The sequence below is a fragment of the Sander lucioperca genome, chromosome 3 (genome assembly GCF_008315115.2).
Source record: "Sander lucioperca isolate FBNREF2018 chromosome 3, SLUC_FBN_1.2, whole genome shotgun sequence".
Lineage (NCBI taxonomy): Eukaryota > Metazoa > Chordata > Actinopteri > Perciformes > Percidae > Sander > Sander lucioperca.
In genome coordinates this window covers 44,317,866-44,343,869 of record NC_050175.1, presented here as the reverse complement: position 1 = coordinate 44,343,869, position 26,004 = coordinate 44,317,866, and the positions used below count along the sequence as shown (strand labels likewise).

At 42.1% G+C, this 26,004-nt stretch overlaps 2 protein-coding genes across 4 annotated transcripts in view; one reads left to right on the top strand and one right to left on the bottom strand.

Moving 5' to 3' along the window:
- The window catches only part of si:ch211-186j3.6 (neural-cadherin), a 369,843-nt gene extending 355,120 nt beyond the window's left edge, over window positions 1-14,723 (top strand). For both annotated transcript variants that reach the window (XM_031290668.2, XM_035999800.1), the window contains exons 36-37: window positions 10,570-10,724; window positions 12,531-14,723. In XM_031290668.2, coding sequence (XP_031146528.2) covers window positions 10,570-10,724; window positions 12,531-13,151 — 776 coding nt within the window. In that variant the 3' untranslated portion in view covers window positions 13,152-14,723. The remainder of the gene's footprint in view (window positions 1-10,569; window positions 10,725-12,530) is intronic.
- Window positions 1-26,004, bottom strand: part of dpy19l3 (dpy-19 like C-mannosyltransferase 3) — a 616,246-nt gene that overhangs the window by 522,033 nt on the left and 68,209 nt on the right. For both annotated transcript variants that reach the window (XM_031290692.2, XM_031290690.2), the window contains 2 exons: window positions 25,731-25,889; window positions 23,625-24,603 (listed from right to left, as the gene is read on the bottom strand). In XM_031290692.2, coding sequence (XP_031146552.1) covers window positions 24,400-24,603; window positions 25,731-25,889 — 363 coding nt within the window. In that variant the 3' untranslated portion in view covers window positions 23,625-24,399. The remainder of the gene's footprint in view (window positions 1-23,624; window positions 24,604-25,730; window positions 25,890-26,004) is intronic.

The window sequence follows — 26,004 nt, the reverse complement described above, 5'->3', positions numbered from 1 at the left end:
CTCGCCTGTATTACTGGAACTATCAGGAATTGTTCCTGCACAATACAGAGGTTTTGATGCATCTATTTTATTGCAACATATAGAACTGCTGTGAGTAAATGATAGTAATGCAAACACATTTTTTATTCTTTCACATGGAAGGGAAATTTAAATTTAGTGAGACATCACGGTTTGTGTAGTAAAAAGTACAATATTTCTCTCTGAAATGTAGCAGAGTAGAAGTAGGAAGTGGCATGAAAAGAAAAGACTCAAGTAAAGTACAAGTAGGCCTACCTCAATTTTTCGACTTAAGTACAGTACTTGATTAAGTGTACTTTTACAATGTTTGTTTAGGTTTCTCCCATTTTAATTTGCAATCTGTTTTTCATGTCATATCTGCCTGAAACGGTGGCATCAAGATGAAGAAAATAAGTTTACAATGCCTAAAAGCAAAACACAGTCAATTATACTTAAATGATTAAAGTCAATCTTTGCAGTGTAAGTGCTCCAAACAGTAGCAAGCATGCTCAGGGCCCAGACCCATTTTAATCTTGACTAAACACAGCATAGAGAGCCCCTTATTGAGTCTTCCACCAGAGCCTTCTTCATATTCTGCAGAACACCCAAATCTCTCTAGCCGAAAGAGCATTAATGCCTACTTAAGCCATGTGGAGCTAGATGTACTGCTGAGGAAGACGTGAGTACATTATGATCCACCCGAACAATGTAAGTCAATGATAATTAGCCTGATAGGGAAGTGTGCTTTGTCTGTGCGAAGAAGGTGAAGTTTGTATGCATTCACAGTTATTGAGTCACTGTGAGGCGTTTCGGAAGATACATGTTCTGACCCTTTGCCTTATTGCCTCATACTAACGCATCCAGTATCCTTCAACAAGGGAACATCAGTCTACTGACATGTAGGCTAAGTGGAATGGAGACTCTAAATTGGCTGTACATACGGATGTGGTTGTCTGAATAATTGGCTTTATTACTTTAGGGCTTGGAATCATTTTATAGAATAACACGTTTAACATTGAAACCTTACACCTTTAAAAGTTGATATCTCCAGGGTTCGATTTGTGAACAAAAAGCGGGGTTTATTGATCATGCAAAACAAAACAAAACCTGCAAGAATTAAATCCCGATTTTAATACCATGGATATATTGCCACTCGGCCAGCCATGCCAAGACACTTACTTATGAATTCAATATCCAATGGAAAATAATCTCAAAATGAAGTAGCACAACGTGGTGTCAACATAAAACACAGCGCTTTCAAGCGAGCGGAGTTCACTTCGCGGCCAAAACAAAATACTTTCACCCAGGAAACGCGTGTTCTTTCCTTGGGAGTGTTTATATCCAAAACCTGATCTTTATTCTGAGTAATTTTGTTGCCTGTCATTGCTCTTTGACGCTCACTTTTTCTGGCTAAACTCCACTACTATGGCCCCTGAAAGGGCCGTCATCTGGCGGTGCCTATACCTGGCTCACAGTCACCTATTGGGGGCTAAACAACTGCTGCTGGTAGGCGGTCCCCCTGAGCTCTGTAGTGGCTAAATACAACCAGCAACTGCCGCTTGGATTTTATCGTTCTATAGCACTGTGTTTTCACGGTAGGGTACAGCGCTTTTCTTGGTTTAAAACACTTCTATTTTAGGTATATAATATATGTTGTATTGGTGAAGTAGCATTGATCACTTTGAGGGGGGGATACATTTTGTCATGAAAATAATTCAGCAGAGGCAGGGATACTGTATATAGACCAGAAAGGAGGAAATCCTACGCATCACCTCCAGAAAATCACACCCTGGATATCTCCCTTTAACCTGACAAAAAAAATACTATAATAAAATTTGTGAAAACTGTTGGGTATTTACACATCCATCAGATGTAGAATTAGTATTCATTTAGAGTTGTGTTTCTGACCATCTTACAAATGGAAGCCAAATATTCACTCTCCTTTTGGCTCTGATTTTGGTCTCTACCAACTTCTGAAGGAAATATATGTTGCTTTTTAGCTGCTAAATGCCTCACTTTCTCAACTAGTTAGTTGCTAACGTGTCTGTTTGTCATTGGGTACTTGGCAGGTAGCATACAGTACAGAGGGTTTATTTATTTTATTTTTTTCTGAAAACAGCTGCCTGCTGCTGCTGGAAATGACAATGATGAGAACAATGAGGGTGACCCAAACAGTAAAGTCGGGGGCCGTAAAACCAAAACAATTAGCTGGTAGATGCTAAAACGCTAAATGCTAAAAGTCTGTGATAATTCTTTGTAGGCTTGTCACTTCAAGCAACCCATACACATTATACATTTGATTCATATTTAAACAAATAAAAAATAACGGGGCTCCCTGGTAGCTCACCTAGTTGAGTGTGCACCCCTGAACTAAGGCTTAGTCCTCACTGCAGCAGCCCAGGGTTCGAGTCCAACCCGTGGCCCTTTGCTGCATGCGAGTCCTATCAAATAAAGGCCAACAATGCCCAAAAAATAATTATAAATAAGTAATAACAATGTTGATTACAGCAGCTATACTGTAAGAACAGATCGAGTTTTAACTTCACAGTGCACAACTTTTACGTCCGTTCATCTCTGCAGTTACTGTTTGTGGAATGGACACCCGTTGCATTTATATTTTAAAAGTGATGTGGCTAAATGCATTTCTGAACACCTCCGTAGCTGCTCTGGACGATCTGAAATTCCACATGCCCTAAGAGGTGAATTTACAATTGAACTCGATAAAAGGAAGTTCAGTGATCCGAGACGCATGCTGATGTGTGGTATATAGGGAAAACACACACAGGATTAAAAGCACTTTGTGAAGTAAAAGAAATGTATCTATGTTGGTACCTCACGTCTGCACTGCGAAAGATCACCATAACTTTCCCTGCCTGTTTGTATGCTATCGTTCAAAATGTCCCTGGGTGTGGTGTGTAGTCAGGGTGAAGGTCTGTTCATACTTTGTAAGAGAGCGTAGCTGAGGTACAAGTAGATTGAAGCGTGACACTATTGAGACTACCTTAACAAGAGGGATCGATAGTGAGACTAATGGAGAGTGGAAAAGATAGAAAGGGACACTAAGCACAGCTACCTTGACAAAACAATAGAGCGAAAGCTAGAGAACAGATGTGGACCAAACTGATATATTGGACAGATATTGTCCTTGGATTAATTATTGTATTAGGTTTCCATGGAGAAAAAACTTTGGGGACACATTTACTTACTTTTTTTTTATTGAAATAGTGTGTGTGGGAAGACTACAATTGAATGGTAGTTTGTGTTCCTGAACAGCTTTAAGTAGTTCAACTCTATCATTTTCCCGCAGACGCAGTCATTTGAAGCTAGGAACCAATGAAAACCTCATTACACCTAAAACAGGTTATCAGCAGCAACATATTGGTACTGGCCTTAAAAATCTTCTAACAATGGCACGAAAAAAAGAGCAGTGATAAAGCGAGCCCGTATAGACAGATGGCTGCAATAAACAGAATTATAGTTTGATGAGGCTAAAATCCATACTATAGTATTGACTTGTGTTGATGTACTCATAGACACTGATCTCATTGCAGGGCAGCTCGGATATTGATTGTCTGAATGGAAATCCCATTACATACCCCCACACACACACACACACACACACACTCACACTCATTCATTCAGCAGCATTTGAAGTGCTTAAGGTGCAATGGATTTCCCTGCTCATCAGATGCCAGGCGCTAACGTCTCACTGTGCATCCGCTGTTAAATAAATGGGCAGTCTTGGATGCTTTAAGAGGCCTCTGCACATCACACCTGTCTTTTATATGTTTTAAGACATTTCCCTGTTCATAGTTAACAATGCTTGCAAAGGTCATTGGGAAGTGGGGGTCGGTTCCTTAAAAATCAGTTCATTTCAAACAGTTCCAGTGCTTTTTAGGACTGTGGCAATGACATTTGGATATGAACTGGTTTGGGTGAGATTTTGTTAAATACGTATAGTGTGGTGCAGACAGCTCAAGGCACCAGCTGGAGGTCCAGAATGAGGCTAGCTCAGGGATTTGACTTATCTTGGCATTACCATTGTTGTTAAAAGCAGATAAAAATATGAAGGGTGAGAAGGAAGGTAAGTATAAGGCAGGAGGGCGAGTTAAGCAGAGAGAGTGAGAAAGTTAAAAATAAAAAAAAATAGAAATAAGGAGTTGATGGTCGAAGAGACCACTGGACCTTGGAGGGCAGTGTAAACAAATAAACACATAATCTTTCTTTTCAGGCTCACTTGCACGCACACGCACACACACACACACACACACACACACACACACACACACACACACACACACACACACACACACACACATACAATGCCGATCAAATTCTCCATTTCACTGTTGGCCCTCTGGAGAGGGCCTTTGAACAGAGCAGATTCATCTTGTACGCCCTGACCTCCAGCTTCCTTGGAAGTCCCCATGGAGCTCACACTAGCCACGTCTTCATATATACACACACACACACGCACGCACGCACATATTCACACACACACACACACACACACACACACACACACACACATTGCAGATGGGAGTGGGGTGTAAACACATAAAGACTTAAACTCCATCGCCTTACACCAAGCAGTAACCTGTTATATTTGCAGTTTCTTCCCTTCACTATAGGCTGTATTCCCCCCTCATACAGTATATGCCTAAGCCCTAATGCAGAGAGGATATTGATCCATGCAGTATAGTACAGTTGTCCTCACCGCAGCTCAAGATCAGATTTATTTGTGTGTCTCTCTCCACATCACATCCTGGCTATTTATTTCTGTATAGTTTCTTACCCAAGTTAGAAAAAGAAAGTCTTAATGGAGTCCATGTGAAGTGTGTTGCTTGTTTGCACATCCACGTAGCCTCTGGTATTACATGTATGTTATACCAGAACTTGATTTCTAACCTAATCAGTTGAGTGCCAACCACTCTGAAACAGATACATGCAGGGTACCCTCTGTACAACTAGGGGTTTCAAGATTCTGGAGCTATACAGTACATTTTGATGTATTAATATTAATGCATTTTATGTATGCAGCAAGTTTCAAAACAGAGTTACAATGTGCTTTACACGGGAGAATCAGGATAAATCAATTAAAGTCTGGTAAAGCAAAATCAGTAATGTTAAAAAATACTTAAAAACGTAAAAAAGACACATAGTACAAAATTGCGGTGTTAGACCGTAGCTTTTTCAGTCAGTTCAATAAGTACATAAATAAACAACTCTGTTAAATGCCACAATCTATATAAACACAAGACGCACAGCGGCTAAGCTCTCATAATATAACAATTGTGCATTTTAGGAGAGAAGCATGACACTTCTAACACAGCTAGTGCATACCATAAAGGACCATAAGACATCCAATCCAAGTTGGCTGCCAGTATAACTTTTTAGACATACTATTCTATAACTTTTTTCGACATTTATACTATGACTTTTTACGACTTCATGGGATGGAAAGAAAACGACCCAAGAGATTCAAGCTGGAAAAGTAACAGCTAAATGTATCATGGTTGAATTATTATGAACCATCTGGACCACGGAAAATCAACCTTTAAATCAAACATCTGTAATTAAGCTCTAAATGATTACACAGATAATGCTTTATTTCCTGTTGTTATAACTGCTATTGTTGAATATGACTATTTTTTCGACATACTATACTATGACTTTTTTCTAACTTTTTTCAACATACTACTGTGATTTTTTCCGACATACTATACTATGACTTTTTAATGACTTTTTCGATATACTATATTATGACATTTTCACGATTTCTTTCGACATACTATACTATGACTTTTTTCGACATACTATACTATGACTTTTTAATGACTTTATTCGACATACTATACTATGACTTTCGACATAGTGTACTATGAAGTTTTATGATTTTTTCCACATACTAGTCTTACTTTTTTCGACATACTATACTATGACTTTTTCATGAATTTTTTCGACATACTATACTATGACTTTTTTGGACATAGTGTATTATGAAGTTTTATGATTTTTTTCACATACTATTCTTACTTTTTTCAACATACTATACTATGACTTTTTTGACATACTATACTATGACTTTTTAATGACTTGTTTGACATACTATACTAGGACTTTTTTTTTTTCAACTTTCTATACTGCCAGCTCTCTGCAAATGATAGACGCTGTCTATCAAGGAGCACTAAGATTAATTACCATCATTGCACTCTGTACTCTCTGCTCAATTGGTCATCATTATCCATACGTAGTGCACTGGTATAATTTCACCTACAAATCCATACTTGAATTACTGCCAACATATTTATCCATTTGCATGTCACGCAAGCACTGCAGTCCCAGCCTACGCTCCCAGTCCTTCATTACCTTCAACGCCCCGTCAGTTCGTACAGAGCTTGGCAAAAAAGGCTTTCTCTTTTTCTGCTCCCTCAACCTGGAAATCATTGCAGCAGGATCTAAAGCTGTCCAGTTTGATCCCGCTATTGTTTTTAGTACTTTAGTGTTTTAGGTCTACTTGGCACGTTTGTTTAAATATTGTATACATTTGGTAAATATTGTAAGTACTATTGCAATCTGTTTTTCTGTCTGTAACTGATGTCTCTTGAGAATGAGATCCTGTGTCTCAATGACATTACCTGTATAAATGAAGGTTAGATAAATACAAATATTCTATGACTCTTTTATGGCATACTATACAATCCCTTTTTTATAGTATGGGTATGTACTGTAGACTGTTAATATTAATTCTTTTTTACAGTCTATGGTATGTACCTTTTTACTATACTGCTTTACTTTCTAAACTTTAAATGTAAAGGACGTAATTTTTGGAAGAAAAGTTAAGTCTGTTTTATATGATTTTACAGAATGTCGAACTCATGAACACATTTTTGTCATACTATACTGACTTTTTAATGACTTTTTTCGACATACTATACTATGACTTTTTAATGACTTTTTTCAACATATTATACTATGACTTTTTAATGACTTTTTCGACATACTATACTATGACTTTTTTTATGATTCTTTTCGACATACTATACTATGACTTTTTTGTTATTTTTTTCGACATATTATACTATGAATTTTTTTTATACATTTGCATGTTATACCATTAGTACAGTGATTAAGTATTGGGCTCATGTGGCCCAGGAAGCGGAGTGTGTTTTCCTTTAACCACAAGGTTGACAGTTCAATCCCCACCTCCTCCTGTCTACATGATTGAGTGTCCTTCAGCAAGCCCTACACTGAACACCTCTGAAAACCATTAAAGCAATAATTATAAACATATACTATGGCTTGTATATGCCTTTTTGGACATACTATACTATATGTAATGAATTCATAAATTCTTCGACATACTATACTATGACTTTTTTTCGACATACTATACTATGACTTTTTAATGACTTTTTTCGACATACTATACTATGACTTTTTCATGACTTTTTTCGACATACTATACTATGACTTTTTCATGAGTTTTTTCAACATACTATACTATAATGTTTTAATGACTTTTTCGACATACTATACTATGACATTTTTTCCGACATACTATACTATGACTTTAATGACTTATTTCGACATACTATACTACGACTTTTTAATGACTTTTTCGACGTACTATACTATGACTTTTTTATGATTTTTTTTTGACATACTGTACTATGACATTTTTCGACATAATATACTATGAATTTGTTTTTATACATTTGCATGTTATACCATTAGTACAGTGGTTAAGTATTGGGCTCATGTGACCCAGGAAGCAGAGCATGTTTTCCTTTAACCACAAGGTTCAATCCCCACCTCATCCTGTCTACATGACTAAGTGTCATTCAGCAAGACACTGAACACCTCTGAAAACCATTAAAGCAATAATTATAAACATATACTATGGCTTGTATATGCCTTTTTGGACATACTATACTATATGTAATGAATTCATAAATTTTTCGACATACTATACTAAGACTTTTTTCGACATACTATACTATGACTTTTTAATGACTTTTTTCGACATATTATACTATGACTTTTTTCGACATACTATACTATGACATTTTTTTCGACATACTATATTATGACTTTTTCATGAATTTTTGAAAACTGAAACCCTCATATCATCATAGTATAGTAGGTTGAAAAAAGTCATAGTATAGTATGTTGAAAAAAGTTATAAAAAAAGGCATTGTATAGTATGTCGAAAAAAAGTCATATGCTGGACAAACTGCTTCTCTACCCTGTTTTTGTGTCTTTGGGAAGCTCGGGGCAGCCCACAGTAAATAAGGACCATTGCAGTCGTAGCAGGGGACTGAACCTGTGAGCTTGTATTTGCCAGTTCACTGCCTCTCTAACATCACGGCCACTCTCTGCAGCAGTCAGCCACACGTGTCTACCACCAGAACAAAGGGTGCTTGGATAGCTCAGTTGGTAGAGCGGGCACCCATGGGCCAGGGTTCAATTCCGACCTGTGGCCCTTCGCTGCATGTCGTTCCCCCTCTCTCTCCCCTATCATGTCTTCAGCTGTCCTGTCAAATAAATGCCTATACGTACCCCAAAAAATAATCTTGATCATTTTCCTCCTTCTTGTTCACTGCCATTAAAAGCCAGTATGGCACTCTAAAAAAATTAAACAATGAATCTCTTGAAACAATTTCATCTCATAATATCTGGCAGACACTGGAGATGTGGCGAGTGGGACAAGTTGACAGTAAATGATTATTGATTTTTCCTCCCTTACTGTGCAGCTGGTTTCTGGCTGAGTGAATTCACTCTTAGAGTGTTGTCAGAGGGTGGGCTGTTTAATGGGGTGTTATCAATTCACAGGGAGTTTGAGTGCCGTCTGTTGCTGTGCTTACATGATTGATTGCTGGGTTTGGTAACGTCGGAGAAAGACGCGTGGATCAGAACCAAAAAAAGCAGAGGTTGATGGAGTAGTATGGACAGCAACAGCAAGTGATTAAAATATGTTTGAATTGTTTAAGATAACAGATTTCTTTAATAGGTTGAAGTCTTACCTTATATCAAGAGCTTTTGAACAGCCTGGATGTTTTAGTGCTGCCAGTTGAAATGGTTTGCGGCATTTGAATGCTGCTGTTCTCAAGCGTGATTAAGAGCAGCTGTACAGCCTTTGCAAAACTAGATTTGAAAATAGGTAGGACTTATTAAAGGATTCAGTTAGGCTCAATTCATGATGTGTGGTTGTAAATCTCTTCTACAAGTTTCTCCTTTTGTAGTTCTGCGGGGGGGGGGGGTTGTTTGAATCAAAAGGCAGAGTGAAAAAAAAACAACGGCAGAGCGCGTGGGTGTAAAGCAGGTTAATATTACGGAAGGGCAATTGGGAATTGTGAAGTGTTAACTAATATATAAGGCAGGAGGTGATAGGGATGAGACAAGGCTCCGGGGATTTGTTAGACATCTGAAAAGTTCACAGCAGCGCTAGAGTGGGAAACATGTAGATTGGTGTGTGTGTGTGTGTGTGTGTGTGTGTGTGTGTGCGTGTGTGCATGCGTGTGAGTGAGAGAGAGAGACATACAGAGAGAGAGGGCTTATTCTATGTGTTCCTGACTTTGCTGTATGTGTGTTATGTTAAACTATCTGCGTTACTGTAGGAGTTGTTACCCAATCGTTCTCTTATTGGAAAAGTATCCTCCTGTGTGTGTGTGTGTGTGTGTGTGTGTGTGTGTGTGTGTGTGCGTGCGCGTGCGCGTGTGTGTGTGTGTGTGTGTGTGTGTGCGTGCGTGCGCGTGCGTGTGCGTGCGTGCGTGCAAAATATAACAAAAATATAAAAATAACATACAAAATCTAAATGTTGCACGTCATTTCATTCAGTCGTTTTTTCTTTTCTTTTTCTCCCCCTTACCCCTCCCAGGAAGTGTGTGTTAAAGCTGCAGTGGGTAGAGTGACTAAAGCATCATTATCAGTTGAATCCCACACCTCATCACATTTCCGCTCTCATTTTATTTGGCAAATGATGCTCAAGGCCAAATCCGCCAAAACAGCACCGCTCTTTGGGGCAATATGCCTTAATGGGCTGAAACATGTTGATCATTGAAATTGTAGTCTATATCGATGACGTTCCATTTCCGGGATTGCTGCGATGCTGCTGAAAATCCCGCCGGATGTCCCTCATTTTCGGCTGGATGTTTGTCACCTTCCGCTTTCTTTGTGTTGGCGTTCTAACCTCTGGCGGATTTATGATTTATTTGTGGTTAACTGCTCCTCAGATCTCTGCAGGGTAAATCCAGACAGCTAGCTAGACTATCTGTCCAATCTGAGTTTTCTGTTGCACGACTAAAACTACTTTTGAACGTACACATGTTCCACCAAAACAAGTTCCTTCCTGAGACTATTTTGCAGAGACACCGTGGCTCCATCCGGCGCTTAGCGCCACCCATGATGATTGGGATTGGTTTAAAGAAACGCCAATAAACCAGAGCATGTTTTTCTGCTGTGTGGACTAGCCAGACCCTCCTCCGCAGCGCTGTGAAGGAAGGTCTGGCAATGCGAGACCATTGAAATTGTAATGCTAATGCGTTGCACAACTGTTTGTCTCAACTCCAGTTCTGCTGCTGGGCATTTTCCTCTACACTCGCTGGAGGAGCTACAAAGGGCTGAAAGAAGGCGTTTACCACGTCTCGGCCCACCACGACGGCTGGGAGGACATCCGAGAGAACGTCCTCAACTATGACGAGGAGGGAGGCGGGGAGGAGGACCAGGTACAGTATGCCCCTCAGAGACACACCCACGCACACAGGTACAAGGAAGTTATGGGAATACACTCACTTTAATACAGAAGCACATCGCAAGCAAGTATACACTGTTCACTGTAATACACTATTAAACTGTTGTACTGTGCTCTATGTGCTGCAAGGTGAAATGGTTTCAACCGCATTATTTTTAAGATCAGATTTTTTGTTTGGAAATATTTGGCCGTGAATGTAAGGTAGCAGTTGTAGGGCTGAAACTAACGATTATTTCCAATGTCAATCACCTGTTGATTGTCTTCTCAATTAATGGATGAGTTCTTTGGTCTATAACATGTCAGAAAATGGTGAAAAAGGTTTGATCAGTGTTTTCCAAAAAAGCCCAAGATGACGTCCTCAAATGTCTTGTTTTGTCCACAACTCAAAGATATTCAGTTTACCGTCACAGAGGAGAGAAGAAACTAGAACAATATTCACATTTAACAAGCTGGAATCAGAGAATTTTAACTTTTCTTTCTCAAAATAGGGATTCATTTAATAGTTGACAACTAATCGTTTAATCGATTAATCGTTGCAGCTCTAAAGGATCCAGTCAGTTCAGTTTGGATTAGAATCCTTGTGTGTGTGTGTGTGTGTGTGTGTGTGTGTGTGTGTGTGTGTGCGTGCTAGCATTATAATTAGGCCCACGCAAAATCCTTATCTCCTCTCTCCAACAGCCACTATAACCCACAAGCACTCAACAGTACTTAAGAGTTTGCATAATATCACGGCTTTAATCTAAAGTTTAGATGTGTTTGTTTAGATTCTAAACAAACACATGTGGTTGCACACACACACACACACACACACACACACACAGTAGAAAAATTACTTGTATAAACATATTGTCACACCTTGCCAGTACCTCAAGCTCTTGTCCTCTGTACTGTAAATCACCTGCAGCCAAATGCAGACAACACACACACACACACACACACACACACACACACACACACCACACACACACACACACACACACACACACAGAGTCCTGATCGCCTATAGCGGAGCAGATGCTGCAGTCAATTCTCAAGAGTCTTGTTCCAAAGCTCTCTGGAGGAATATAATCAGCACTCTCCACTCATCACATAATCAGTTTTACAAAGCGACCCACACCTCCTCCGTGTGTACCATTTCTTCCTCCTCCTCCTCCTCCTCCTCCTACATCCCTCCGCTTTGTATTCATCTCTGCTGCTGTGGTTACTGTTTTGGTGGAATCACATTAGCACTGAAGTGATTGGCTGTTACAGTATTATATAAAAGTAACGGCAGCTCCTAATCCCCAATGCATCGATGCATATAAGAGATAGATAGAAAGAGAGACGCCCTTCCTTCGTCTCCTTTCTGAATCCCCTTCACTCATATTTGTATCTTCTCGGTCTCACTCACACACACACATACACTCACACACACACACACACACACGCTCGCGCACACAGATCCTGAAAATGACAATGACTTCTCTGAGACAGTAAATGGAGATAGATTGGAAACTTAAAAAGGTGGAACATTCCCTGTAAACGTAATGGGGAGAGCGGATTGTTTTTCTGCTCTCTTTTCATTTTTCTGCTCTCTCTCTGTCACAATTCATCTAGTTCCTGCCCCATCTCTCTCCCCAAAACATTCTGTTCTCTCATTTTTCATTCTGTGCAGTTTCTGCGCTAACTGGGACTTTTCCTCTGCTTGTGCGTGTGTGCGTGTGTGTGTGTGTGTGTGTGTGTGTGTGTGTGTGTGTGTGTGTGTGTGTGTGTGTGTGTGTATGCGCGCGTGCGTGTCTAGAATGCCTACGACATGGCGGAGCTGCAGAAGTCCCTCCAGCCGAGCCCGGCCCAGTCAGTCCAGTACTGCCGCTCCAGGGCCCTGCATCACCACCCCCCTCCTCCCCCCCTCCACCACCACCACCACCATCACCTCCTCCACCAGGCGCCCCCCGCCCCGCCCTCTGCCCAGCAGCTGGACCCCCTCAGCCGGCCAGCCAGCTCCGGCACCCTGCCCCCCTCGGCAGCTTCCGCGGCCACCACCACCGCCAGCCTCCGGCGGGACGTCCCCCCCACCAGACTGCCGGCCCAGGGCCAGGCCCGGCCCTCCCAGCTGGCGCGCCGCTCCCTGTCCTTTTCCAGCCAGGACCTGGCCCGCTACCTGTGCGAGATCATCCGCGACGCCGACCAGCATCCGGACACGGGGCCCTTCGACTCCCTGCAGGTCTTCTCCACCGAGGGAGGGGGCTCGCCTGCCGGCTCCCTCAGCTCCTTCAGCTCGGCGGGGCTGGACGCGGGGAACGGCGGGGACGGGGCAGGGGGAGGAGGGGAGGGGAGGAGGGAGGAGACGCTCGGGGAGTGGGGCCCTCGCTTTGAGAAGCTGCGGGCGCTGTACGAGCAAGCCGAGGCCAGCGACCTCTGAGCTCGGAGCGCGCCCAGACACAAACTGATAGGACCCCCGATAACGGGCCGCCCCAAACACAATCAATTAGCAGACACTTAGCGATGGCTGAGGAGGAAAAAAACCGCGAGAGACTGACTGACAGAGAGATCGCTCCACACCCCTCACTCGCTGACAACTGACGCGGGAGTCGTATGTGTTGTATTTACTAGATGATGAGCCCCCGTCAGTCAACGCGGCGGCCTCACAGACACAGATGAAAAGTGTCCCTGTGAAAAGAGCCCGTCGCTCTGCGCTCCTTCTACCTTGGAGGAACATTTATTTCACAGGAGCAGACGTTATCAAACCTGCCAGTCAGGTTAAAGGCTTCAGAACGTCACTCTGTAGCCGGGCTACTCATCATGATGGAGCTTAAGCTTCACTGTCAGAAAAATCTGTTTCAGTCGCAGCCACTAAAACCCCACAATTTCCTCTATTTTATAACACTCATTGTGAGCTGCTATGGATGAGTGTCAGCTGAAGGCCTCAAATATGAAATGAATATGTTTTGGCCAGGTTATTTTTTTTCATACCTGAGCAAATCATTGCCACAGTAAATGTATTTTAGCACCTTGCTGCTGAATGAAATCTTCGTGAATGAACAAAGGACTCTTACATATACTCCACGGGATGCGACAGTGAAGATGAGTGGGATCATACTGAGTAGCCCATTTAATACGGAGGTTGGATTTTCACTCTAACGTGGACACATTGTGTTCTCGCTGCCTGGCTGTACACAGCTTCTATCAATGTTTGTATACGAGAAAAAAAAAATTGTGCTTGAACCAGCATTGGGTTGCAGGGTGAGATTGTAATTCTTTTCTTCTGGTAATGTGTCCTTCACTGGGTTGAGTAATTATGTATTGGTTGGGTGTTTTCAAGTTTCAATGCTCCGTGGGTTGTAAGATGTCAAGCTTTTCTACTTACTGCTGTGCCCTCATCTTCACGTGATTTCCTATTCTCATTTGCGCGTCTCTCCTCCTCACCCGTGGGAGGGCGCACAGAAATTCTAACGGCTTTGTTACAAAGAAATGGAAGCGGACGTGCGAACTGCGGGAGGGAGGAAATACTTGCTCTGTTGCTTTGTTCCGTGTAACACTGTTCCTCAGGCATACCAAATGTGGCGGGCTGCAGGAGACTATTTTAACAGACGATTGCACGGAAGAATACAAACAGCCTTCCAAGGTGACCGCTCAATAAATACAACTGGAAAGAGGAAAAAGAGAACATTCACACTAATCATTCATATATATATATATATATATATAAAATTCGGAGCTGTTATACCTGTGCCATACGCAATTCTCACACACATAACTATTGTCCCTCGCTAAATTACCACATGCTGTTGATTGTAGGAAAGTGGACTCAATCTGCAGGGGAATAATACGTCTGCAGTCATTTTCACAGCTGTGAATTGTCAGCACAGTGGCAAGTGTTCCTCTTTTTTGGCTTCCTTTTCAAACCAAGGTTGATGGATCTTTTCAACTTGACACAGAAAAACAGACTTCCTGCTGTTGTGGAACTAGCGAGAACAATTTGTGGTAAAAAAAACAAAGGAAAGGACCAATATAAACCAGTGATAGTAGAGTAGTAGAAGTAGAGAGGAGCACCGAGTCGGAACAGGAAGCGTTTTTTTCACCTTCGATAAGAGAGCTGATTAAAGGGTAGAGGGTTGAATCAGAGAGCAAATGAGGAAGGGAGGCAGAGAGGAACCATGTTCAGATGCCTGGCTCTGTGGTGAAATGTGCCAGCAGTGCACCATGGAGCCAAAGAGATGGACCAACAGGTCCCGTGTCTCTGGACGGAGACCAGTGAAGTCACTTTTCCGGTGAGTGCTGAGCGTTACTGAGCAGCCTCCAACTGAGCTTGAAGACGTAGATGTGACGTGAGCAACCTGTCTGAAAGTTGGAAGTCTTCTGGTAGCTGTGCCAAGAGAAATCTCAATCATTCCCAATCTAGCAGAGACGGAGAGCGTAGGTATATGTAAGGAGATAACATAGACACAGGCTAATTATTGATCACTAAAATGATAGTTAACATTAGTAATTAAACTTAAACAGCTAATGGAAGTCCAAACTGCCTGAGAGCTTCTCCTGTACTATACGGTAATTCCTCTACTATGCGACAGTAAGTCTCGTGGTTATGACCCAATCGTTAGCCTATTTTTATAAAAACGTCTGCTACGGAGCCATAACGTGAGGTACAAGGTAATGGAGCCTTTTATACATTGTCGTATTTCGAAATTGTTTAGAAATAAACAATGGAAAAATAGTCTTTAAACTCTTCAGATGTAAAGTTATTCTCTGTCAAAGTGACGTCAAAATGAATGGCAGTCAATGGAATGCTAATGGCGGGTGAGTGCTTGTTAGCATCAAAATGGCGCCATAGGAGCTACGCATTGTGGAGAGAGGCTTACCCCCTTGGTAGAGAGGGGGGCAGGGGGGAGATGCTGGGAGAAATGGTTTTTTTATGCTGAATCAGACAAAAACTGTGGAATTTGCCTTGGTGACACAAACAAAGATATTAAACATGAATAAGAACTAAACAATAAATAAAGTAACAGAAACAAATATATACAAAATAGCTTTAAGAAAAAGGTGGCTGAATGGGTTGAGTGCACGATGCATAAAATTTATAGTCTGTGCAATGGGCTGAAGGATGAAGGTCTATGCAAAGTGTAGTGACTAGGGATGGGGCAGTGTTAAGAGTCAAACGGTTTGTAACAGAAACAGTTTATTGCACAGCAAATGGCATAAATATAAAAGTCATGTGTCCTAACCTCATCCCACCACCGGTATGCTGCTGGAAGTAGCAGCGGTGCTCTCGTCGTGCTCTTTTCATTCTTCTCCACACTGACAGCTGTCACCAGAGAGCAGTTAAAGGGCACGAGTGTGTGAAAACATGTCAGGCCACTAATTCTGATAGGAGCTGATGGCTTGCTGTCTTGCTGGGAAAAGAAAAGAAAAAAAAAAACCCAAAGGATTGCGGGTACTTTCAACAAGAAAAAAAGTCGACCGAGGAGTCGATTCCCAGATTGCAGCTTTCCAGGAACATGCTATTTTCTTAAAAGCTGAGGCAACAATGCAGCTTTTAAAAATATGAGACTTGGCGGTCAGGCGAGGGTGCAGCACTCTGTGGGATGACGCCTGAAAGTGAGAACTTTTTTTATTTAATTTCTTTTAAAGACAGTGGGGATTTCCTAGAGGGGGATGCTTGCTTTTTGTATTCCTCTGTAGAATGGGGCCGAGCCTGAGCCACGCAGAGTAGTCAGTCCCTCCAGAAAAACGTGATTATGCGATCGCATAATTCAATGCATAATCAGCCAAAGTCCGCATATTTATGCGGGGGCCGCATTTTTTCAAATACGCTGCACTTTCGCCGCATAAATTGCCGATTTCCGCACAAAATATGCGGGGCTTGCATGATTTCATAATCCCCGCATTTTCGTTGCGAAGAAGTCCCATATATCTTAGCAGAAAGTTGAAAAATGTTGCGTTTACTTCACACAAGAGCAGCCATTTTCCCCTGTTGCCATGGGAACGTTATGAAGTGACGTAATTACGCGACGTGAACATCATCGAAAAGCTGCAAACCCCGCGATGAAGCCATGATGAAACCGCAAAACAGTTTTTGCAAGTTCCCGCAATTTCATTGCATAAAATTGCATAAATGTCCCGCATATTCCGTCGCATTTTTTAAGAAAACGTGCCGCATAATCAAGGATTTTTGCCCACAACAATCACAAAAAAACGCCGCATTTTTCTGGAAGGACTGAGTAATGGAGGATGAAGGCGCTTCATGCTACACCTCTCTCTCTCTCTCTCTCTCTCTGCAGTGGAAGGAGCAGCGACTCACTTCCCGCCACCATTCATTTGTACCATAAAACAGCTTCTTAAATGTTGTGTTCTGGGTGCAGACATGTTGTGAACAAAGTTAATGTTTTTACATCATTTGTAAATACAAAGATAGATTAATTACAAGTATTGCTTTCTGTCAACAAAAGCACCACAGATTCAAAATGTGCAGCTACAGAGAAGAAAAAAAGAAATGAAACCGAACGTATCTTTTTTTTTTTTTTTTAATCATCATGACGGTGGTGAGCTTTGGACAGCTATGTAAGTGTTTTGTATTTGCTTTGATTTTTTTTTTTTCTCTCTCTCAATAAATTCATTTGTTTGCACCAGTGACCAGCTGATTGTGACTGCATCTGGAACAGAAGGAAATTAAAAAGGCCTTCACATAATGACAAACAAGAAATCCAAATTGTTGAAAAAAAAAAACAACTTTTATTGACCGTAATGCCATTGAACATTGACGTGGCTAATAGCTAACACTGGCATCGGAGAAGATCTTCAACCTAACTCATGTTGAGGTCATATCCCTTCCACCAATAACGTGCTTGGCATGAGAACATTTTTAACTGCAGAGTAAACATTTACTAGTTTGTATGATTTCTGATATGATAAATGTCCCAGCTGTACATGTGTTTCATGGATTCTTAGAGAAAGAAATACAGCAAAATGACCAAAGGCACTCTGACATACATAATACAATATTCCTCTTTCAAATAAACGATGGTTTGCACTATTGACAGATTCCCTCGTAGGTCAAAGCCCTACACGTAACGGCTGAAGACAGTGTTGTTCAGGGTCACAAGCTGCTCTTTAGCATTCCTGCAGCCTTTAAGGTGCATCAGTTCTGTGCGTTTATCTCAGTGTGTACTTGAGAGTGGCGTACATGCCTGCCAATCAAAATGTACCAGGAACCTCCTCTATGTAAAGAGCCTGTCAATCACCAGTACCAACGTGAAGTACCAATGTGTGTACAGTATATAGCAGGGGTGGCCAACCAGTTAGGTATAAAGAGCCACAAAAATGCACCATAGCAAAAAGCCACACAACACATGCACGTCCACACTACAACAGCAACAGTGTCTTCCAGATCTGATGACAGTCATAATACATAGCAGTTTTCATAGTTTATTTTCTCACTTAGATTGACTCAGTGGGAAACCTGACAGTCTTTGTTGTCCACAATCCTTTTCAGGTCTTGCTTGAACTCCGTTGTGGCCACTCGAAGCGACTCTCTCACTCATCTGTCACTAAAGGGGCTTTCAAACAGTCGGATTCAGCAGTGAAAGGGTTAACGAGGAAGGTGATCTGTGGCCGCTGTTTTTCCTCAGGTTGCAGAATCTGTCCTCAAAACTCTGCTGCATTATTTTCCATTTTAAAATAATTGGCAAATGTATTGGCAGATGCATTCAAATGTGTTTTTTTTTAACTTATCTGAAATACTGTATGTTTCAGAAAAGTTAAAAACAACAATCAACCAATGACACAGCCCCCAGCCACACAGGAGCAGGCAAAGAGCCGCATACGGCTCAAGAGCCACAGGTTCGCCACCCCTGGTATATAGTGTTCCCTCATCACACGTGTTATTTTGACCCTTTTACTCCATGTAGAAATTTCACATTCATAAATACGTTCAATTTATTTACATGGCACTGGCTCAGCAGGGAAGCGTCTGTTTAGATCAGTGTTTCTCAACGGGGGTGGTACAGCCCCCCACGGGGCGTTCAGAGGATGACGGGGGGGGGGGGCCTGGAAGCAATATTGTGGAAAGGGGGGGCGTTTAGGTGCCTTTGGGGGTCATTGTTTTAAGGCGAGTTTACACCAAAGGTTCACAACAATACGAGTTGACACTTTAAACTACTTTAAAAACAGGCTTTGTGCAGCTCCGTGCTGCCTTCACGGGAACGGGACGTCAGAGTATCATCTCATATAAACTCCGTACTGCAGCGTTATGAATCGGCCTTGTCATGAACTTTATCTTTAATAAGACTATGAACGAACATTTTTCATTCAATGATATGATTTTTTGATGATTTTTGATAACAATAGTAACAACAATAATAGGACTAATAACAACAATAATAATTATCATAACAATAATAGGACCTAATCATTAATATTCAGGGAAATGAGGCTACATCTTATTTGATGGGGGGGGGGGGAGACGACCTGGATAATGGATAGGGGGGGCGCTGGTCCCAAAAAGGTTGAGAACCACTGGTTTAGATGCTTCCAGAGAATGTCAGATGGTTTGGCACATGCGTCAGAACTGCAGTTCATTGTGAATACTAATTATCTTACAGTGAAGTTAACATAATCAAATCTAAGCACATTTTTACCCAAGTTTTAGCACCGACATGCCCCCAAACACAATAAAACCATGATTGACAACCATAAAGATAAACTGTAACAATACATACACACACACATACATACATACATACAAGGCCAAAACACACATACTGTACTGTGTACTACTGGTCTACAGTCTTTTTATAAATGGTGTGGACCTGCACAGAGCTCTGACCTCACCCCATCCAACACCTGGGGATGAATTTGAATGGAGTCTGCGAGCCAGGCCTCATCACCTAACATCAGTGTCCGACCTTACTAATGCTCCTTTGGCTGAATGGGATCAAATTCCCTACAGCCACAATCTTTGAGAACCCCCCCCTCTCTGACTATTGTGATTTCCATTGGATCAGAGTACTGTCACTTGGCTGCCTGTTCTGCCAATCTTCCTAGCCCTTGTCACATGACCAATTCATGTTTCCATGACAATAGTTTTTTTTTTTTTTTTTTTTTAAAGTGGCAGACTGTGCCAATAGTCTATTGTCATAAATTTATGTAGGACATTTTGAAGGATACAGATACAGCTGTGATTCTGGCCTTCAGTCTGGTTCGTGGTAAATTAAATCTCTCTCTTTGTTCAAACTATTCACCTCCAAATCAAAAGTATGATTTCAGGTGGTCGCATTTGTTTCAGTAACACCGACGACTTCTTTAAAAACAAGCCTAAATGAAGCGATGAGCTGAATTCTACGTATGCCCGCCAGTTAATGGATTTCTTCATCCCCTTTTTCATTAAGAAAAACCATAGGCGGACAGCGCGCCTCTGAAATGAACTGCTAATCCCAATATGTTTGCAAATGAAGAGTGCTGAAAAAAATATTACATTAGTACACTCTTATTAAGCAAACATAATGAAATCACTTTGCTCTCAAATAAAGCAATCAGACATCTTCTAAATTAAACATCCAATGTGAAGGCGGGGGGGGGGGAGAGAGTAACAAGTGGTGCTGTTCCACACTGATCCGATTGGTATGGATTACAATGAGGCCGCACAGTTAACAAACAACATGCATCTGCAAGTGTGTGGATTATCAAAGACGGAAGTCCTTATTAACAAGTGTACAAATATAGGCAGAATGAGATGTGGGAGGGAGGGATAAGTGTGTGTGTGTGTGTGTGTGTGTGTGTGTGTTTGTGTGTTCAGAAAGCGGACGACCGAGAGAAGAGACAGGAAGCCCACAAGTATATGTTTATGCAAGTCTCTCTGTGTGTGTGTGTGCGTGTGTGTGTGTCGCACCCACGTAACATCTCATTGTAGCAGCCAACTGTGACTGGCCACCCCATAATAACCGAAACAGCTCCAGCCTTTCAATCACCTGCTCTTCTCTCCTCCGCTTTCCCTATTTGCATCAAAAGAAGGAAACGAAAAGGAAGAAGGGGTTCAGATCATTGTGAATCTGTGCTTTGATACACCCTCATCTCTCCTCTGCTGCTGTTTAAACATGAGCCTTTTCTGCCCTGCCCACTTTCTTTTCCAAACACAAAGCCTCAGTTTGATATGCAAGTGTTTTTTTTCTCTCTCTCTCTCTCTCTCTCTCTCTCTCAAACTATTTTGGATAGTGGCGGGGAATCAGCGTCATCGGCCTGCTGCAATTTCCTCACCACTTACATTATTCATGTGTGTTTGTGGCTTTCTGGCTGTGTGAGTGTGTGTGGCTGTGTGAGTGTGTGTGGCTGTGTGAGTGTGTGTGCGTGTGTGTGAGTGAGAGAGTTACAAGAGAAAGTGAAAAGGTTGAGGCTGCTGCTGATGAGAATCACGGAGCCGACAGCAACCACAACAACAACAATGTCACAAATATCTCTTGGTACCAGCTTTGACCTCAGTTTTACAGCAGAAACACATTTAAGCAGCGGTGGAACCTGTTTCCACCCGGGTGGGAATCCAAACTAACAATGTTATTTCTGGTTTTCTGTTCAGGGGTAATTGATAACATCCATCAATGCGATGCAAAATGTGCCGAGCCAAAACGTGCAGGCTGAGGCAAGCTTATGGTCAATGCGGCTTTTTTTCCCCCCACAGATGCCACAGTTGAGTGAGACCCCCCCCAACTGTCTTCATAAACTCCAGGAGCTGAAAATATACCTTAAAGGACCCACAGGGCATTAACACACAATTGGTTTTAGTCACACAATGTCCTTTTAAAAACAACAAAAATCAGAAATAGTAGTATGGAATAAGCATTACTAAAAATATGTTCATTTGTGACCATACAAATAGTCTTTAAACAACACAATTCCAACTCAAGTTCCACCATTTGTTATTTCTGGAGCTTTCAACCATAACACACAGACTTCATCTGTGGATAGAGTTTGCTCATTCATGACATCTTTAGAAGACTCTGAGGCGAATTCACAAAAGGGTTACGCGGCTTTTGCAGCCGCTAAACCTGCACAAATAAGACAAAGAGAAACCGTGTAATTGTCAACCCTAACTGCGCTGCCAAGCAAATAGCATCTCGGTGCTCCTCTGCTGTTTGCACATATTTAAATGAGGTAATATACACACATCTGGCGCTAAACAAGCCCCTTTCTATGCAAATGAGCCTCATTGCAAAAACAGTCCAATTGACAAAGATCAGCGCTAATAGCCACACGCAATTACAGAGGAATTATTAGCGTCTCCAGAGAGCCGATGGTAACTGAAGTGCATTTATAAAAGGTGTACTATGCTTCAAATTAATCAATCAATTAAATTCTTTGCCTGTAGTTTTGAGGAATGCCTCTGCACCTCATTGGTCAGGACCTGTAGCTCGTGGTCTGGATTTTCAATTTTTCTTTTTCTCTCTGCCATTGTTCTGCCGACTGCGTTCTTGGTGCAAAGGCGACATTTATATGTTTGCCAAAAAGGGCAAATTGCTCTCAGCTGCAAAACTGTATGGGCCTGTTTGCAATGTAATATCATTAGAGCAATATGAGTCGGACCTTGTGACGAGGCAGATAGCAGTTGGCGAGTGATGCGTAATTCACGGCGCTATCAGCGGCCGCAATCCATTCTTTGTTCATTTGCCCCTGTGTGTTATGGTTAAAAGCTCTGCATAAAGCGAATAAGTGGACTTTTTCATTTCTGAGCCCGGTAGATGGCGCTCTCTGTTCAACAAAGGGTTGAGCCGTTTTCTCTAAACCAACAGCAGCATTTAGTTGGTTAAACTGATGGTTCATGGAGCTTCATTTGGACATATCTACCATCCACTAATGCCGTTGAGAGCTACAGTCAAATCTAGTTAACGGCACCTTGAGTTGAGTTTTGTCAAAGTAATAAAAAGTTTTTGCCCATTCAGAATTAGCAAGATATAGATCATTTCCAATTAGATCTATGTCATTAAAAAAAATGCCAGAACATTTCTTATTTCACTAAAATTCTTACTTTGGTTATTTATGACTTGTGTTACTTAAAGGCAGAGTTGGTAACTATTTCCAATATACACTTTTTTATATATTGTTTAAATAGCCGGTAACACTTTACTTGAAGGTATCTACATAAGAGTGACATGACACATCAACCCTAACCCTAAAGCTTGTTTTACAGTTCTGCGGAGGCTCCGCGCAGAGCTTTCACCGTAGGCTACGTAAGTGGCCTGAGGTTTATACTTGTGCGCTGGTGTGTGCGTCGAGCCGGCATGTGTGTGTGTGTGTGTGTGGGGAGTGTGCGATAGAGCGAGGGAGAAGTGAGAAGGTGACGGCGATTAGCTTCGGAGCGAGTAGCGACTCTAAAGTCATATGGCGTTTTTCCATTACATGGTACCTGCTCGACTCGCCTCGCCTCTACTCGCCTCACTGTGCGTCCGTTTTCCATTGCAGATTTTAGTACCGCCTCAGCGTGGCTGGTCGTCATAACGGCGCCGCAGTAAACTGCTGTGACCTAACGCGACACACACAGAACGTCAAAGGTGTGTTGTTGTAGCCAAAAGACACATTTAGTTTGAAATGAAGCTGGAGGCAGAAGCTGAACTATTTAAAAATAGTGGGTTTGTTCAGGACACCCCCCTCTGTCGCTTTCATGTCACCTTTTGGTATCGCCTCAGCTTAACTGAGGTGGTACTAAAAAAAGTACCTGTTAGCAGGTACCAGGTACTTTTTTTTGTAATGGAAAACCTAAAAAGGCGAGTAGAGTCGAGGCGAGTTGAGCAGGTACCATGTGATTGAAAAGCGCCATTAGTGAGAGAAACAAAGTGTCTCCCCTTGTTCTTTCTGACCACGGTGGGAAATCCGTGTACGAGCCTGAGCTCAATGCGCGTCGTCTCCCCATTACTAACAGTAGTTATGTTTGTTTGAAACATTCGGTATGATAATATCAGGTGTTGGCTTACCGGTGAATGAGACAGGAAGTAAAACTGCGGTCCTTTCAGCGCTCTGCTCTGAAGCAGCGACGCAGCTGTGCTCGATGCTTGTGCACGTCTGTGCGTGGGTCAGAGCCCCGAGGGCAGGGGGGAGGGGTTAGACCGAGCCCCGAGGATACTTTCAAATCTTGCTAGCTTTTCAACATTACCAGCCCTGCCTTTAAATGTGTAAAATAATAGATTTGATAAAGGATGTTTTAAGGGTTCTGATTTGATGTTGGATCCACATGTAATAAATGCTACTGAAGCCCAAGTTTACCCTGCGTGAGAGAAAACAATAATTCTAAAAGCATTTATAAGTAGCAATGAATAGTATTTTGTTCATTTCGTGCTGCTGTGCAGAAATGACGCTGACTTCTTAAAATGAAACCAAATAATTAGTAGTTGCCCGTGGTGTTCCAGACCCTGCTCACAGGCCTAATAGTTTTATTCTGTCTGTTCATCTGCACCAGTGAGAGCTGGGAGAGGGGGGGGTACTCCTATAGGTGATTTCACCCTCCACTGACTGAAACAACGCAGCCCCCCCGAGCTTGAACCGGCACACTGCTCTAACAGCACAGTTCACAGAGCCACGTGTTAAAAAAATAATGGGCATGATCACAGCTGGGCACAGTGCAGGAAGGAGACAGAGAAACAGCGAGGATTCAGCGCTTTTATGTCTTCTTCTCCTCCATCTGGGCGGGGCTGCTACTGAGTCGCGTTGGGCTCTGACGCGCTCTTGGTGCTTTTCTTGCGTTTCTTCTTGACCCGGTACACATGGAAGGTTTTGTTGTGGAATGTTCTGGTGAACAGAGCGCTGTACGCCGCCGTGTCCGTCTTGACGGCCTCGCAAAAGCGAGGGTGCGAGGCGGGGACGAGGTCTGGGTCATTCTCTCCCGGGCCGTCCATGATCTGGCGGTACACAGAACGAGCATGTCATCATCAACAGCGACGAGAATGACACAAGGTTATCACTACTACAAGTATTCATAACTGTATTCCTAACTGCATACTTGCGTATATCAATACATCATCAACAGTAGGGCTGCACAATACGAGGAAAATATGCGATGACGTTGTTGAACACCGCGACAACGATATTTCTTGCGATAAATAAAACAGATATTACAGTGTAATCTTCTGCTGCTTTCAGTGTTCTGCTAAAATACAGCAACGTGCTTGTTGGATTTAAAACCATCATTTACAACATTCTTTTATTGGACACGTTGAACATTGAATTGAATATTAGGCACCACTAAAAAAAAAGAATGACAGTTACATTTCAAAGTGCAGTTTTCTACTGATAAAAAATCTCGGGGTGTCCCTGAATGCTTCACAGATATATGGTCCTAATATTGATTTGTTATTATTGAATCTTTCTAAACTTCTGCTACTGCTATTCTCTACATTAATAAGACATAATTCATAGTTTGTAAATAATAAATGGTCAATACTCAAGATCTCTGAATGAGGGGCATAGAAAGAAAGAAAAAACATAAAAAGAAGGAAATGAAATGGAAAGACAATGAAAAAATAAAAGTAAGAAAGAAAGAAAACAAAGGAAGGTAAGAAAGAGAGAGAGAGAGAGAGAGAGAGAGAGAGAGAGAGAGAGAGAGAGAGAGAGAGTGAAAAGGACAGAAAGATGTAAGCCCAGCATTCCTTCAATAAAGCTGCCTGGATGTCAGATGTGTGTGCTGTGTGACATTTACGCGTCACAAACACAGCGGCTCTGTGTTACATGTGTCTTACACCACACTGAGCCAGACAGCCAGACAGAAGCTTGTCTTGCCTCTGGTAATCCAAATAGCCAGCGCGCCGCATCTGACATCAAAATAAGACGAGACGGAGGGGGGGATGGGGAGGGGGTAAGGGGAATGAAAGGGGGGAGCGACAGCGAGAGAGTGAGAGACAGTGACGCACACAGATGCGAAGTGAGACTATTGATCTTTGTGGAGGCTGAGAGCTTTCACCCAGTTACCCTCAACTTGGCAGTAGTCGCCACACACACTAGCTAGTCACAATGAACAAATGCCACCCACATGTCCGTTGGCCAGGTCGAGCAGGTCCCGCAGTCTGCAGCCTCGCCTGTGCCTCCGCTCGTAACAGATGCTGTTTTCCAGCACCACGTAGTCCGCCCCCACGGCCCTCAGGATGTCATAGACTTCCTCCGGGGACTGGCGAGCATACACCTGATACACCTGCACACACACATTTTCCGGATTACAGTTTTGATTAAAGTTGGTTTGGATTTAATTATAACCTGTTTACTAAAAAAATAAATAAAACAGAATTGTAAAACAAAAGTGTTAAAGT